The 17,454-nt window shown below is 41.4% G+C and overlaps 1 protein-coding gene across 1 annotated transcript; it reads right to left on the bottom strand.

Moving 5' to 3' along the window:
- Nucleotides 1–2,305: 2,305 nt before the first annotated feature.
- On the bottom strand, nt 2,306–6,652 carry LOC101843165 (10 kDa heat shock protein, mitochondrial-like). The gene is made up of 2 exons (XM_040756192.1): nt 6,549–6,652; nt 2,306–2,597 (listed from the first exon to the last, which is right to left on the bottom strand). The coding sequence occupies exons 1-2, from the start codon at nt 6,650–6,652 to the stop codon at nt 2,306–2,308; spliced, it is 396 nt and encodes a 131-aa protein (XP_040612126.1).
- Between the last annotated feature and the right edge of the window lie 10,802 nt (nt 6,653–17,454).

The following is a 17,454-nucleotide window of genomic DNA, read 5'->3' on the forward strand; positions in this document are numbered from 1 at the left end:
AAGGTTCTATGTCATGATCTCCTTCCCCCAGAAAAAAGACATCGGACTGGTCAGGACTTCCTCTGGGGATAAGACCCTGGAGAGGAGCTTTGTACATGTTCCGAATTTGCACATGGGGATTTGACCTCTATCTCCACTCCAAAGTTGTGGGTGTCCTATTGCTTCAAAAATAAATGAATAGGGGGAGATGTGAGGAGCCGCCCTCGCTATCGCTATTGCCGTTAGAAGATGGCGCTGACATCCACTGTCAGTTGGAGTTAACTGTCGCTGTCAGTTGGAGTTAACTGTCGCTGTCAGTTGGAGTTAACTGTCGCTGTCAGTTGGAGTTAACTGTCGCTGTCAGTTAGAGTTAACTGTCGCTGTCAGTTGGAGTTAACCGTTTAAACTGTGCCTCTCCCGTGACGTCATCTGGGGTGATGTGCAAACCACCAATCCCGGCTCTACACATCTCACTCGGAGCTCCTAGGCTTATATAAGGGGCTGGGTTTCTTAGCTTGGGGTCTCCCTCTAAGAAGCTGATCATCTATCTCTCAAGATGCATTAAAGCTTTACTGCAGAAGGATCCGAGTGTTCTGCGTCGTTCTTGCTGGCGAGACGGTAGCGCGGGACACATTTCAAAGCATTTTTAGTTGATACTAAAAGCTCTGTCAGGTTGCAGAGACACAGGCAAAAGAAGAGAGGGAGATTTTTAGATGGATCAATCAATACTAAGGTCAATTGGGCCAGGCACTGAAGAGCTGTTCCATAGAAGGAAGGGAAGATGAAGTGTAGGAGGAAGGAAGGTGAAGGGGATTGTGCATGGAGTAGGGAAAGAACCTCTGGATGAATGAAAGAGTTTGTAGCAAGGGAAGTGAGACGATGAGGAATGGCGTGAGTGGGATGAGGAAGGACAGTTGGGCAGTGGAAGAAACTCACCTGATTATGGGTAGAAATGTTTTTCTTCCTCTGGTTTTGACAATTCCTGATTGGAAATGGGAAGACTAGTTAGTGGACAGCTCACAGCTGGGAACTGACAACAGGGAAGGCACACAGTCAAGAGCAGAGAGCAGGGCAAACAGGTAGATTATCTAATGCCTGACTAGAGGAGGAAGAACCCTAGACCAAGGCTATAAATACTCAGTGTTGTGTCCTTTTGTAGAAGGGGCCATAGCCTGCCCAAACACTGGCTGATTCCTTTTTACATGTGCTCTTACCCTAAGGAGTTGGCTTTGGCTGTGGAGCTCCTTTTCTCAACCCAAAACACAGGCTACACAGGGGCAGCAGAGATAGAGTCAAAAAATAGAGGCTGACACACAGAATGCGTCCTGTTGACTGCTCCTGCCATCCATTGGTGGGCCCAGGGTTCCCTCCTGTGTGAAGTAGGAAGCCTGTAGCAAAGAAGCTGCTCGAATTCTGTGGGGGTGAAGTATACAGAAGACTGGTAAGAAACAGGATATTCAAACATTATTGTTTGCACTAGAGAATTTGGACTGCCCACTCCCTGCACTCGAGGTCTGGGCCATTCAACAGGGATGCCTCACAGATAATGACATCAAGATAGAATATGCATTTGTCTGGGGTGGCATATTATTTCTTCCAAGTGTATGATTGTGAAATTATTTCCCTGAAATGTAAACAATGAATATTTTAAATCTTTCTGGAAATAATTTTAAGGAGCTTAACACTTTGATCCAGGCCATTACAGTCTATTTTTTCTCTAAAAAACCAAACAAAACAAAAACAAAAACCAAACCAAACAAAAACAATTCATTTTAGCAGCCACCTAATACAAAGATGCTTGACCTATCAGTAGGAGTGAACAGGAATCTGAAAAAGATAAAATGCATCTAATCAGAAGCCAAGTGCTCCGGGTGTTGGTGGCACATACCTTTAATCCCAGGACTGAGGAGGCAGAGGTAAGCAAATATTTGTGAGTTTGAGGCCAGCAGGACAGCCTCCAAAGCAATACAGAGAAACCCTGTTTCAAAAAACCAAAATTAAAAAATGACAACTGTCATTTAATAGTTATTTATCTGTCAAATTCAGTAACGTGTCTGAAAAAAATCTAATAGCTGGTATTTACCGTTAGTTAAGTGCATTCACATACAGTTTGTTTTCTTTTCCCTTCTGAAGATCAAGATGAAAATAGGGTTCAACCACAGTTGCTATGAGTCTAAATCTTTTCATTTTTATTACAGAATTGGTAATTGTTCGTTTTTTTAGGCATCACTGGTTTATTATAAAAGGGAGGCATGGAAATTATTTGCATGATGTCAGGATGTCAGTGGAATGGGCAGCTTCATGTGATATCATTTGAACAGTGATTTCAGTCCACATACTTTCCAAGAATGTCACCATCTCTAAATAAGAAGTAACCCTTATCATCTAGAATCACTTTGGTGTCCCCATATTCTGGGAGAAGAACTTTGTCTCCAGGTTTCACACTAACTGACTGGTTGGCTCTCTCCACCATTTCCTTTCTCGATGATCCTACAGTCACTACTGTTGCTTGCAATGCTTTTCCTTGAGACTTTTCTGAAAGCATCATGGCACCCATGGCTACAGTTTTGGTGGCACTCCTTTCAGCCAATACTCCATCAAAGAGTAGAATATATTTTCTTTTTTGGGGGGGTAGGAAAGGGTTTACTTGGTTTACACTTCTGTCTTAGGGTTTCTATTGCTGTGAAGAGACACCATGAGCAGAGCAACACTTGTAAAAGAAAACAGCTAGTTTACAGTTTCAGAAGTTTAGTCATCATGGTGGGACATGGCAGCTTGCAGACAGGCATGGTGCTGGAGAAGGAGCTGAGCGTTCTACATATTGATCTGAGGCAGCAGAAGCAGTCTGTGTCCCATACTGGCCACAGCTTGAGCATAGGAGACCTCCAAGCCTGTTTCCAGTGACACACTTCCTCCAACAAGGTCACACCTACTCCAACAAGGTCACAACTCCTAATAGTGCCATTCCCTATGGCAGGAGCCTTTTCCTTCAAACCACCACAACTTCCATATCAGTATTCACTGAAGGAAGTTAGGACAGGAAACCAAGCAGGGCAGGAACCTGGAGACAGGAGCTGATGCAGAGGCCATGAAGGGTGCTGCTTACAGTCTCCATGGCTTGTTTAGCCTGCTTTCTTTTTTTATTACTTTAATTTTAAATAGCTTGCTTCACATGTCAATCCCAATTCCCTCTCTCTCCCCTCCTCTCGCATCCCTCCACCATCCCTCCCGGCCTCCTACCCTATCCCCACTTCCTTCCACATAGGGGATATCCAGAGTCTGTCATTTCACTCAGGGCAGGGTCCAGGTACTCCCCTAAGAGTCCAGGCTGAGAGAGCACCCCTCTTTGTGTTATGGACACACGAAGTCCGTTTATATGCCAGGGATAAACACTGATCCACTGCCCAGGGCCCCATAGGTTGCCCAGGACTCCTCACTGACTCTCACACTCAGGGGGTCTGGATAAGTCCCATGCTGGCCTCCCAGTTGTCGGTCTGGGGTCCAAGATCTCTCCCCTGTTTGGATCAGCCGTCTCTGCTGGTTTTGCCAGCCCATTCTATGCCAGTTTGCTCATCGCTCCTCTCTCTCTGTCACTGGATTCCATGGGTTCAGTTCAGTGTTTAACTGTGGGTGTTTGCCTCTGCTTCCATCAGTCACTTTCTAAATTCTTATCCAGCCATGCCCTGAGCACTCAGTTCAGACTCTGCCAACATTGGTTATCTTTAAAAATGTGTGTTTTCAGTACTAAAGGTTCACTCTGTAAACTGAGAAACAGCCAAGTTCCTTGCTTGTAAACCTAGCATTTTGTTTCATAGGCCACTTGTATTAGCCTATATAAAACTATACTCAAAGTTGCTGTGTAAATGTGCCAGCAAGTATGCTCTAGTTTGCTTCTCTGCTGAAATGATAAAATGCTGACCAAAAGCAACTTAGAAAGGGAAGAGTTTATTTAGCTTACATGTCCTGATCACTGAGGGAAGTAGGAACAGAAGCAGGAACCAGAGAAGAATGCTGTTTATTGGATTGCTGTGTATTTTTTTTTTTTTTTGGTTTTTACGAGACAGGGTTTCTCTGTATTGTTTTGGAGGCTATCGGTCCAGCCCGGCCTCGAACTCACAGAGATCCGCCTGCCTCTGCCTCCCGAGTGCTGGGATTAAAGGCGTGCGCCACCACTGCCCGGCTGTGTATTTTTTTTTTAATTAACTCAGGATGCCTGCTGAGGGTGGTACCACTCTCAGTGGGCTGGGTCCTCCAATATCACTAATTAATCAAAAAATGCCTAATAGACATTCTCACCTGCCAAACTGATGGAGGGGATTCTTCAGTTGAGGCTTCCTCTTTCCAGATGACTCATTTGCATCAACTTGACAAAAACTAACTGGAACAAACTGTAATTATATAATTATTTTTAATGTTTGAAACCTGAAATTATTTCCTTCTATAAATCTTCAATATCTATCACCCTATCTCACTCTATACAGAAGAAATCCCACTGGAGATAGTGATAGTGTTGAGCTTGATAGAAATTTATATGGGCCAATTTGTGAGCATTATTGTAGATGGCTCCTGACAGTAAGCTGCCTTCTATTTGGGGGTGACATTAACATCAGTTTAGTTTTCACCTTCGTTTGGCTATTTGTGTACATCTGATGCATGCAGCATTCAAGTAAGCCTGGGACTGGAGTGTTGGTTTATACCATAATTCAGTTCTTCAGGCATCTACCGGCTTCTTTAGGCATATACTTGTTTAGTATACCTTCTCTTGGCACCATGTGTAGTACTTATTTGGCACAATGAATGGATCTTGTCTTGTTCCCTGTTGTACCCCACTTTCTTCCTCTCTAGTAACCCTTCCACACTTTCTGTGGCTTGATGGTGAAACTTCCTACCTGTTTTTTTAAATTGTTTGAGAATCAGGTTGGCTAGCTCCCAACTTACATTCTCCCTTTGTGTCCTCATAGATGTTAGGGTTTCAGGCTGGTGCTACTATCACTTTGGCTTTTAAACAAATCAAATCTACTAGTGTAGCAAAGGAGTTCCCCAACCTAGGGTACTGAAATTGAATAGAGGGTAGGTGGGTGGGGGTGGGGGATGATTTTAAAGGTAAGAAAATACCCTTGAAAACTTCCTGTGGATGGCATAGAAGCTCTTAGATAGTAGCTCTCTTTCCTTGTCCCTCTCTAGAATTGAGAGGACTTCTTCAGGTTTTGCTCCTGTTCCTGTCATCTGACCCAGATTTAGTCAGAATACAAAGGAGAAAAAACAAATGGGAACAAGCTGAGACTTCAGGTTTCACCTTCCGTGCGGTAAATTGGTCAATGCCATCTTGTCTGACACCAGATATTCAAAATCTTTAAGATATGTAGAGACTGACCAGATAAAGTGGGATGTTGATTAAAGTTCAGATACATATACTCCAGCCTAGCTACTCTGAAAATGCACCTTCTTCTTAATGTGAATTACATTAAAGTTAGAAAACCCGCAGGAAAAGGAATTGAGCTACTGGAGACAGCTATATGATGTCTATTTGGTTCCATTTTAAGGGGAAACTCTGAGAGTGAATCTGAATAGAATTTGTGGATGGTTCTTGAAATGACTGATGCATTGCTTCCTCCACTGGCTGTTGCATAACGTAGCATAGAAATAAAATAGGTGGGTGCCTGTTCACACACTGATGGGAAGAATGTGAAGGAGAAAAGAGTCAACCCCTTGTCTTAGGTGGGTTTGACTTGTTTAGTGGACCCACCTTTGGCACGGAGAAGTGACAGTCATCTAAGAACTGCATGATAGAGTTACAAACAAAAAGGAAGAAAGAAAGAAAAAAGAAAGCAAGACAAACAGAAAGAAGGAAGGGAGGGAGGGAAGGAAGAAGGGGAGGAAGGGGAGGGGAGGGGACAGGAGGGGAGAAGAAGGGAAAGGAAACCTCAAAAAAACCCTATAAGATTAAATTTTTTTGTTGAACTAGATTTATATTGATCCAGAGGCACATATGACTCTGAGCTGCAAGTTGGAAATGCCTATAGGACATCTGCTGCTTCTAGTCCCTAGGTCTGAGCTACCTACAAAGAGAACCTAAGCAGATTTGTTAGCCATATAATATAAATCTGCTTATATAAAAATGAATTTATTTTATATTTCAAGATAAAGTCTGGATCAAAATTTTGTTTATCATTTACTATACAATTTTTTTGTTCTAATTTTTTTAAATACCCATTTCTTTTGATTGAGGCTTTCTTGAAGCCCCCTCTCAATGTCATGGATAATAGATCATGTATCCCTTCCATCTCCAGCCTCGGATGTTTAAGTTCATTTTTACACTTTACTATAACTGTAATTTTCTGTCATTGTTTGGCATTCTTGGAAGGTGTACCACACAACCAGACTTTGATTCCCTGGGGCCAAGGGGATTTGTGCTTCAGTGTTTCTACCTGTACCCACTGCCTGTCATGTGAGCCTCTCAGCCTTTGTCTTCTGGCTAGCAGCCAGAAGACCTAGCTTGGTGAGGTAGGCCTCTAGCTCAGAGCCCGGCTGTGCAGCCTTGCTTGGAACAAGAAGTGGAAGCCAGGTACCTGTCACATACGTCCAGCTCTTCTGCTGGAAGAATCTTTGGGGGAAGCATTGCATTATGGACCTCCTCTGGAAGTGCAGCAAACACCATGGTCCAGCACCGCATGGTGGAAAGACACGTACATGGTGGAAAGACGTAGGGCATGGTGGAAAGACGTAGGGCCGATATGCTCCTTGTTTCATGTAAAACAGAAATGGAGTTTACATTGGTTAGGATATGTTTGATCAAAATGAATCAATAATTGACACTGGCTGCTGAAAATCCAATATACTTACATACCTTATCTTATCAGGTATCTGTGTAAATTATATGCCTGCATGGTTATTTCATCTCAAAGTGTCCTAGCAATAAGAAGTACACATATTAAAGGAGAATTAAGGGCAAGAAATTTAAGGTTAGAAAAGCAACAGTAGAGTTAGAATGTAAACAATTCAGTTGAACAAATTAGGATTCTTTTCTTGTTCATTATATTGTTTTTAGCTGACAGTTTATTTGAGCACGTTGTAAGACCTGCTGATATTATTTTTCAGGATATTCTTTTTCCTCTGTCAGGTTTGCATTGTTTGGTCTTCTAGTGATACCTCAGGTCTCATGTGTAACTTTGATCACAGCTACAGATTAATTCTCATGGCCATTTGCATTCTTCAGAAGAAACAAACCTATAGCATACCAACCTTCACTACACAGGAAGAATCCATTAAGAAAATTAAAAGATAAAGAAAACCCATACTACTTTAGATTAACCCCTGCGTGTTTTCATTTAATTCACTTCCAATTCATATCAGACATGAGATTTTAAACTAAAACATCCAGGTGTGGCCACCTTTAATGAGAACTTTGGCCAGGAAAATGCTATGGTTATTACAAAAGCCATGAAAACACTCCTAGTGCCATGGTTCATTGAGAGAATTCTGAAGTCAGTAGAAACAAGACCATGCAGATCTTGCAAGGTAGTTTCAGTTGACAGGAATCTACAGGCCTGGGGCATTTAGGAGGCAGAACTGGTTACTATCTGATAAAATCATATAAAAGTCTCATCTGTGATGATCATATGCAGAAAAAGAATGTCCTAAATCAGACCTGACAGCAATGTCTGCAGCATAGTACACCCAGAGAATAAAGCTAGCATTTTCAGTGTTTCCCTAGGGAGTGATCACATTTTTCTAGGTTCTTTCTGTAGCAGGCTCCCCAAGAATGTATAGGGAGTGAGCTGCAGAATCTGCTGAGGTAGAAAGCCCTTGGTTTTCCTGAGCCTGCAATTCAGCTGTCTGAAGCACATTTGGAGAACTGTGGGACGCCTACCAGAAGCCTTCCCATGCTTTGCTGAGGATTAGACTAGGAGAGCACTTCCCCAAGGGAAAAAGGAGTCGTGATAAGCTTGACCCAGAAACGATGCCTTAGTCATCAGAGCACAGAGCAGAACTTGTCACTCAAATCCTGGAACCTTGACTACATCCAAGGGCATCAGAGAAAGCTGAAAGAAATGCAACAAAATGGATGTCACACCAGTGTCTTCTAGTGGGCAAGCTCAGGCCTGATGCTCTTTAATAGTGTTTACACAAAGAGACTACCCTACCTGTTCTGGGTAGGGTCCCAAGGTTCAAAGATACCTAAGCACCTGTGGTGGCCCAAGAATGGGATGGCAGAAAAATAATGCCACAAGGCATCCAAATGCCTCCGAAACAATATGACTAGAGAAGGGTGAGCTAAAGGATCAAATAAGCATTCTCTCTTGGGAAAAACATGTTTGTGTATCTATTTTTTAATTAGAAATTTAATTATGTTAAAACTTTTGTTTTCCTTAACTAGTTTTGACACATTATAGTCTAAGGCTTACATCAGGGAAACAGTGGACAGCCCAATAAAATAAACCTTCTAAATTTAAAAATGGGAATCAGAAAAGAAAATGAATTTTCCTTTGTTTGTTTCTTGAGAGTGTCTCTTGTAGCCCATGCTGATATCAAATGTGCTGTATAGCTGAGGATAATCTTGAACTCCTGATCCTTCTACCCCATTTCCCTGGAGCTGGGATTACAGGTCTGTAACCATGCCTGCCCTAAGTGAACTGATTAATACTCAGTTAGTAATCCAGGTTTTATAAGCCATGTGTGCCTCTGATAGTATTCAGCCCACCTTCTGTTTCAGGAAAGCCTAGATTGGTGACAGTCTAGCAAGGATATTTCTGGATCTTGGATTTCAGGGTATAGCATAAATAATCATCCTAATAGTAGAATAAAAACAAAAGGAGGTGCTCATGGGAGTGAAAGGCTAAGGTTGGAGGGGACACTAAAACCAAATCATCAACTCGAGGTACTCACACCAAACATAAATAAAGTTATGAAAACAAAAGATGGTCTGGAAAAATCAGGTCATGGTCTGAAGAATCTGCAAACTGGAAACTACAAACTTCAGTTGTGGAATCTCTCCTAGGAATGCTCCTGGCTCAAATCCTCAGACAGGCTCAGGGCATTTAGAGAGCATCAGACAAAACCCATAGACTTCAGGACAGACTTCTGGTACTGATATAATAGAGTACTGCAGAATTGGACCCATAAACAAAGTAAATTTATTTACAGGTATAGTGTCTAGAAGCTCAAGATCAAGGAAAGTCAGTTTCTCCCAAGATACCTCCCCTTAAGGAGTGGATGTCTATTTTTTTCTTTGTGTTCCCACAAAATTTCCCTTTGTGTGTCTGCGACCTTGTCTCTTCTTCTAATGGGTTCAGCAGTATATGAGACTGAGGTGAACAACATATTCTCATTTTGACTCAGTCAACAGATACACTCACATTCTTAAGAGCTGTGAGTTAGAACACTGATACAGGAACTTGGTAGTGTGGACACACACACACACACACACACACACACACACACAGACCCTTCAACTCACAGCTCCTGTCAAATTGTATATTATTTACAGTAGTCTCATGGATCAGTAATTAGTGAGTGGTCCCTCTTACATTGTTCTTTGTGCTGGGGAGACACCATGGCATAGAGGAAGGAAGTAGATGGTGTGTATCCTTGGCAGTGGGCCAGCTGGAGACTGGGTAGCATAATTTCTGATTTGCTATCAACTTCTACCCATTACTAAGTAGAAATTCTCCTGGGGTCATGTCTGAAATTATGCAGTGAACTGTCTACAGTGGGTGAAGGTCTCCAGGACCTTTTCACAAGGAGAGCCACTCATGCTGTTCTCAGGCCTTGTCCCCTGAGTAAGTCACATGGCTCCCACCAGCACTGTGTTGTGGACTCTTGAGCCACCCTTTTCCCAGAGGAGTGTTTTTTTGTATTTTTATTTTTATTTTATTTTGTGTATATGGGTGTATTCTCTACACTTATGTCTGTGCACCACACATGTGAAGTGCTCAAGGGGGGCAGGAGAGGGCATTGGATCCTCTGTAACTGGAGTCACAAATGATTGTCAGCTACTCCGTGGGTGCTGGGAATTGAACTGGAGTCCTCTGGAAGAGCAGTCAGTGCTTTTACCCATGGAGTCATCTCTCTAACCCGGAGTGATTCTTGTTGAGAAGAACAAGGAGAGAAGTTGGGAAATATGTTTTCTGGATTAATAAGAATAGGAAATAGAGAAAGTAGAATTGGGGCAGAAGGAACAGCTAAACTGAAGCTGATATCAATTCAACAAAGGCTGACACACACAGGCTACAGTTACTTCACAACATTCACTGGCTGGAACAATCCCTTAGAATTGTCTCCCACATCCTCTATCCAATCATGGCCAATACTAGCAAAAAATGAGGACCATTTCTTGGGCTAAGCCATGACTTTGAACAATGCATCTCTCTTCAACAATATTCCAGCATCTGGGAGACAGGGTCCTTAGACCCAACAGACTTGATTTAAGTGACTATAAAGAATTCACTGTATGTATAGGCCAAATTATAAAGAAAACAATCTGTGCCCTGTAAGACAGCAAGGCATTAAATAAGAAATATTCATCCAACAAAACAAAACAAGGCCAAAAAGCAAACCCCCCCCCAAAAAAAGAAGAAGAATAACCTTGCTTGCCCTTGATCAAGGGAGGGCAAATCCTGAGAAGCACATGGTTGTAATGTACAGAGTTGGAAAGAGAATTTTAGAGATGACTCATGTGACCAATGGCCATGAAGGTGTCAATTAGCTGCAATCAACAAAACTCCTGAACTTGTATTTGTTTCTTCATCATGACCTCTTTTTGACTGTAATGAACTCTTTCAAAATTGGTCCACATAAAGTCAGATATTCTTAACCTTTTTAGCATAGGTAAACACATTAAAAAATGCTGTCTTGCCTTTTCATTTTTACTCTCCCAGATGTCTTAGTCAAGAGTGAAATTAAAATATTTTTTCCTGGAAGCTATTTTAACAATTTAAACACAGAAAACTCTTAAGTGAACTACTTAATTTTCTCCATTTTCAACAAATGTCTATTAAACATCTTCCTTATGTCCAGCACTTCTGGGTAAAGCTGAACACTGTGAAAGCAAAAATTAAAGAGAAATATGCCCTGACTTTGTGTAACTGCTTGGGAGAGGTGGGTGAGGAGAAAAATAAAAGACAGATTTTATAAAACCAAAGAAATTCTTTTCTGTTGCTGAGAAGATTGGGTGATGGTGGATGGACACAGCTGGTGAGGCAGGCTGCTTTACCTGTGGGACTGGCACGGATCCTCTGAAAAGTGACCTTGAAATTCTGACTTGAAGTTTAGAAATGACCAGATAGTTATGAAACAAATGCCTTTGCCTAAGAGAATAGTCTATGTAAAGCATATAGAGTAGGAAAGAGCATGCTTTTCTATTTTATCTTCATTTTGGAGACAGGGGCTTGTTGTGTAGTTCAGGCTGACCTGGAACTCCCTGTCCTATAGCATCAATTTCCCAAGTGCTGGGATTACTTACAGGTTTGCACGACCACGCCTGACAGGAAACGGACTTCTCCAAGGGACTGAATTTTAGTGAAGAAAGGCAGGATGGGAAGTGGTGTTCAGAAGGTACTCTGGAGTGGGGGGTCAAATAACTCACTGTGCTTCGCATGTCTTTTGAATACAGCGGGAATTTACTGAAGGGCTTCTGGACAACGATACAGGGGTGGTTTCACTTGTGTTTTTAGAAGATGGTTCTGACTTTGTGTGTGCAAAGGATAAAGAAAGATTCCATGTGAAAGCTAGGAGATTTCAGAAGCCTAGAGAGTGATGCTGGGAGTATTAGAAAGGATGAAATCAGGTAAAAGGGTGGACACCCAGTGAGGGAACAAAGCTGTGAACAGTGAATCCTAAGTACTTGCTTTCACTAACTATGCAGGTAATTGTCCATCGGTAACTTGGGAACAGTGAGGGTAGTAGGGTATCTATATTGTGTTGGTGAGGTAAGCACTTATTTCCTTGTCCTTCTTTAATATAATCTCTCTGCAAGACCATGCATACTTTCAAATCAAGTAGGTGTTAAATACATGAAATAAAAGCACATTAATATTCCAAAGATAAGAATGCTACACTAACTCTTTGCTACTGTTTTCGTTGTGCTGGGGATTAGTTCTAGAGTGTTACCTACGCTAGGCTAGTATTCTAGCGCTAGATTTAGCCTCATCCCATCATTATGACAACTTTTATTGAGCATTAGTCAATAATGGGGACTCTTCTGCTATCTCTGCGTATCACATTGAATCTTCACCATAACTCCAAGAGGATGTCTCCAGTTTAAACAAAGGGAAAAACAAAGCCCATGGAATTCGAGTCATGTTATGTACCTACTTTGCTAGCATCTATCTCTGGAATATACATCCAACCAGAATCAAACCTGATCCAGTTTTTCTACTTGCTGAGTTTAAGCCTTCTGCAGTGCTTTTACTGTTTTTATGACACTTGCAAATATTTCTGAGTAGGACCTTATTTCCTTCACAGTGTCATATGGTAGTTTCAGCTCATACTTCTTTGCCATATGTCATGTGTCTAGTTTAGCTTCAGTAGATGAAAGTCTGCAAATATTTTGCATCAACAGAAGCATCCTGGCTGACTTTAGATATGCTACAGCCAAGTCAAGTGGGATGCTTTTCTGTAGGGCTTCTGCACTTAGCTTCTGATCTAAAAGGTTGTTCGCAACACCGGCGTACCAAATAGTTCTTAGGATTGATTTCTTAGTAGCCTTCTCTGGATATGTTCATGTTGGGCAGTTCAGGTTCCCCTGTAGCAGCAGAAATGTGACCTGGGCAAGCACAAGGTTGGGCAACACCAGACACCACCCTCTGGAACTGGGATCATATGGAATCACAGAGTAGAAACAGCCCAGCAGCCAGGCTCTGTCCCTCCTCTCTTCATCTCCCTTCATCTCTGCTTTGGAAACAATCATCAAGGATTAAAGCTATATTTTAAAATGCCACAGAAACAGACTGCTGAGTCACAAACTAGGAAGAGGCTCTTTCAAGAGCAAATTACTTGTTGCCAATGCATCCTTTACCATGACTTCTATGACATAGCCAGAAACTGTCATGTCTTGAGACATTTTTGATTATATGCTTTCCTCTCATTCCTCTACACATTACTTTATTCCATTACTGTTGTGATTTCAATATTTTATTATTAAAGTCATTCTGAAAGATGACGCAAATTATGTTTCAATGTAGCAAAATAAAACAAGTCATCCGTATCTACTTTTGTTTTTCGGCTTTATTATTTTTCTATGTATTCATTTATTTATTATTGAATATGTATGCATGTGAGTGTGGATACAAGTCTGGTATAGTGCATATGATTAGTTTGGAGGACAACTTTTGGTAGACCATTCTATCCTTATGCCATTGAGTTTAGAGATGAGCACTGGTCATCAGGCTTGTGTAGCAAGTACTTTATCAACTTTCCAGTTTGTTTCCTTCCTGAGTCTCAGCAGCTTTTGCCCTCCTCTGAGAAGAACTGTTTCAGTTGAGAAGAAAACTAAACACCATTTTCTTGTTTGTTTTTCGAGACAGGGTTTCTTTGAATTGTTTTGGAGGCTCTCCTGGAAGTTGCTCTGTAGACCAGGCGGGCCTTGAACTCACAGAGATCTGCCTGCCTCTGCCTCCTGAGTGCTGGGATTAAAGGTGTGCGCCACAACAGAACAACACAGAACAACACCCTTTCTTAAGACCTTTAAAAACCCCTTTTCACAGTCCCATTTCTAGTGTCATGATTTAACCACTCCACACATACATTTGTACATATGTAAAAATTAAATTCAGTATTTCCCTATGAGAGAGACTATCCCATAATCTTTAAACCCCGTACCAGTTTCTCAGTTGTCCTCGGAATATCATTTATACAAAAATGTGATCCAAAATTACCTTGCATCCAATTGTGTTGCTATGGCACCTATGAGCCTATAGCAGTTCAGTAGTTCGCCATAATGCCTTGATTTTCAGACTCCTGGCACTTTTGAAGGATACAGAGGAGTGATTGTGTAGAACATCTTCCTGAGAAGAAATTATGCTTCCTTTTTAGAGCTCACATCGACAGCAGGGATGGCGATAAAGAGAAGGAGGGTAAATGTTCCTTCCAAATTCAAAGGAAAGACGAGTTATTTACATTTGATGCTATTTAATGACTTTCTTATCCCCTTCTTTCGTTTCCTAATTGCTAGGTGACATTTGGGTGAATCAATTTGTATTTCAAAGCCAAGCCAAATAAGCACCACAGTTAATAGAAAAGTGTGTCTAAATTAGCCTTAGACTTAAGATATGAAACACAGTTCTATTTTCAAATGGTAAAAAACCTACGAAATGGCTGTCTTCTATCCTTAATGTGCTTGCCTTGTGTGTTTGGTCGGTTGGCTTTTTGTTGTTGCTGTTGTTCTGATTTTGGTTTTTCTGGTGGTTGAGGGAGCTGTGCTTACTGGTGGATTGGTGACTGCGGCTGGCTGCAAGGCAGCACCTCACCTTCATCTTTATTGCCGTTCACAGTCAGAGTGCCAGCGCCTACTTAATTTCATGCTCCACCGATTTACAAATGGTAGCTGTAGAGCTGAGATCAACACAGTGGTAGACTAATGTAGAAAAAAAAAAGCCCCCAATCTCTTAAACGGTAATCAGGCAAATGTCCAGAATGCACTGTTATCTGAAACAGCAGAGCTACAATGGAAACATTGATGTTGGAAGATAACAGCCACAAAGCTAGATGAGAATGCTGGGCCATTGATGCTTAAATGTTTCATATTGCTTTCCAAGGTGCTGTTATTATTCGGTTCTGCAAAGGTATCATTACCCAAAAAATGTTAAGTGGCCATCAGATACTAATGCATTAAGTTAACGGAATAGAAATGGATCACAAAATACCCCTATCAGTATTTCAGTAAGAACAAGGTTTCACAGGAGCACATTACCTTTACTTTCTGTCCACATCTTTTAAAAATTAGTCACACTTACATAGCACTTTGAACTTATAAAATCTTTTCATGGGGCTGGAGACATGGCTCAGCAGTTAAGAGCACTGGCTGCTCTTCCAGAGGACCCTGGTTCAATTCCTAGCACCCACTAGGCAGTTCACAACTGTCTGTAACTCCAAGATCTGACATCCTCACACAGTCACACATGCAGGCAAAATACCAATGCACATAAAATAAAAATAATTAAAATATTTACATATTTATTACCTCATGTTTTAAGAGGTAGAGATTCACTGGGGTCTTATTGGGCATTACACACTGGGCCAAAGGCTCATAGCATTATCTCATTAAATTACTCCAAGAAAAGCTTTTTGGTTATCTTGTATCAACAAGAGAGAACAGATGTTGAACTGGCCAGTAAACATCCCCACAGTTATGCCAGTCATTTGCTGAGAAGAGTCAGTCTTTCCTGATACATTGGCTATCATGGAAGCATCTCACAGACTTCATAGGACACTGTGAGTGTTTCTTGGTAAGCCAATTTTCCAGTGTTAGGTATCACCTAATGCTTCTCTGTCCTGATGCACTCCTCTCCTCTTCAAATCTCTTCTGACAGAAGCTAGAAAGAGATCTTGAGTATGAACCCCTAATGGAGCAGCCTGTTCTCTCCATTAGAAGGGTAAGAAGAGTACTAGGGTCTGGACACATGTATTTAAAATACTTCTGAATCTTGAGAGATGCAGGGTAGTATGTGTGCCCTCCTAACAGCATCACCACACAAAGTTATGCATTTTGTCTTCACAAGAGAAAATAAGGATGTTGATTTCTCCTCTTTTGCTGGACATGACAAACAACAAAACCTCACTCTTCTTTCCTTACTCCACCTGTAGCCCTTGGGAAAGCCTGGCTTGTGTTTGAATCTTGGAAATGACCTTCACAGTGCTGTCACTTAGGGAACTATCCTTATCTAATCTCCTTTGTCTTAGTGTTCACACTGATAACAATGGTGCTTCACAGCCATGATGGAAGGACGAGATAGACAGATTAGACCACAAAGCTCACTCAGTCTTCTTACTTAAAAAGATGGACTTAACTGGGCGTGTTACCTTTAATCCCAGAATTTGGGAGATAGGCAAATGGATCTCCATGACTCTGAGGCCAGAGACCAGGTTGTCTACATAGAAAGTTCTAGATGAGCCAGGGTTGCATAGTGAGACCTTATTTTAAGAAGAAGGAGGAATAGGAGGAGGAGAGGGGAGAAGAGGAGTAGTAGGAGGGAGTGTGGTCTTTTGTGTGGCCTCCAATGCCAGCTGCCAGATGCTGTTGCCTCTTGTGCTCCTTTGATACATGACCTCTCCTTCCCCTCCTGCCAGAGAGCAGTCCTAGACATGCTTGCACATTGATGAGTAGATCAGTGACCACCTTGTGCTCCTTTCTTCAACAAATGTAGTATGGTTGCATGTAAAGCGGTTCTCCAGGGCTGTGGTCATGTCTCTTGTCCTTGAATCTCCAGTTATTGGAAAGATGCTATCTGCGGATATTTGAACCCATCCTAAATTCACCACATCTTAAAAACAGCTCGGTGCATTCTCCCTCCTCATTTCCTACTGTTCTTCCTCCTGATTGCTTGAATCCCATTTCTCACCTCTAGAAATATTTGCATAATTATGAGAGTTCACTAAAAGAATTCCTAGTTCTACCATTAGGCCGCACCCTTTGAACAGTTAAATATAAACTCAATTTATTTGCAGTTTTGTTTTAAACCACTATAGATTGAAAGTCTATTCCCTATAAGAATATAAGTACATGAAATCTGAGTCATCTCTCTGTCAGGGGAGAGAAAGCCCTGTATATTCCAGTGTTTTTAAGTGATTTCATTCTAGGAATATGATTAATATAGGAACAAACAGGAATACAATGGCAAGAAAAGTTTTATGGCTTTAAATGTACATAGGGGTCTTCACAGGAAAGTAAATCTAGAAAATTACCCAAACATAATATATTAATGCTTTCAGAAAAATTTGCAAAAGATTGACAGGACAAATGGATCTCTGAGCAAAGGTAGAAAATTCTAGGGACACCACTTAGAAATATAGAGCGACAGGAAGCTCATGAAAGAATGGGGTTAGCTGGGATTTGCTCATTCACAATCATTGAAGACCCCCTTACTGGTCTAGATGATCTAGGCTGTTGTCCAGTATTGGCATATGAAGGACATTTGTTTCAAAGTAAACTTTATGACTTAACACATGCAGGAAAAGTCAGTCAGAATGACCCTTCCTAAAGTCCAAGTTCCAATAATTTTGGTATGAAATAATCATGCCCAGATTGTCATAGTTCAAGATGACACATCTCTAGCTTCTTCTGTGTCCCTAGGAACCACTACAAGACCCGAAATGAATGACAACCAAAGTAACTATGGATGCGTTCTGCAAGATATTTAGTTTTCTTCCATCCTTGTCCTGTGATTCCCCACAACCCCGTCTAATGAAATTACCAACAAGCTGTCTGTTGGATTTTAATACTCCTTCCTGTAAGAATATTTGTGTTATCAGACAAATGTA

This window comes from Mesocricetus auratus, unplaced genomic scaffold, assembly GCF_017639785.1.
Source record: "Mesocricetus auratus isolate SY011 unplaced genomic scaffold, BCM_Maur_2.0 Super-Scaffold_100013, whole genome shotgun sequence".
Lineage (NCBI taxonomy): Eukaryota > Metazoa > Chordata > Mammalia > Rodentia > Cricetidae > Mesocricetus > Mesocricetus auratus.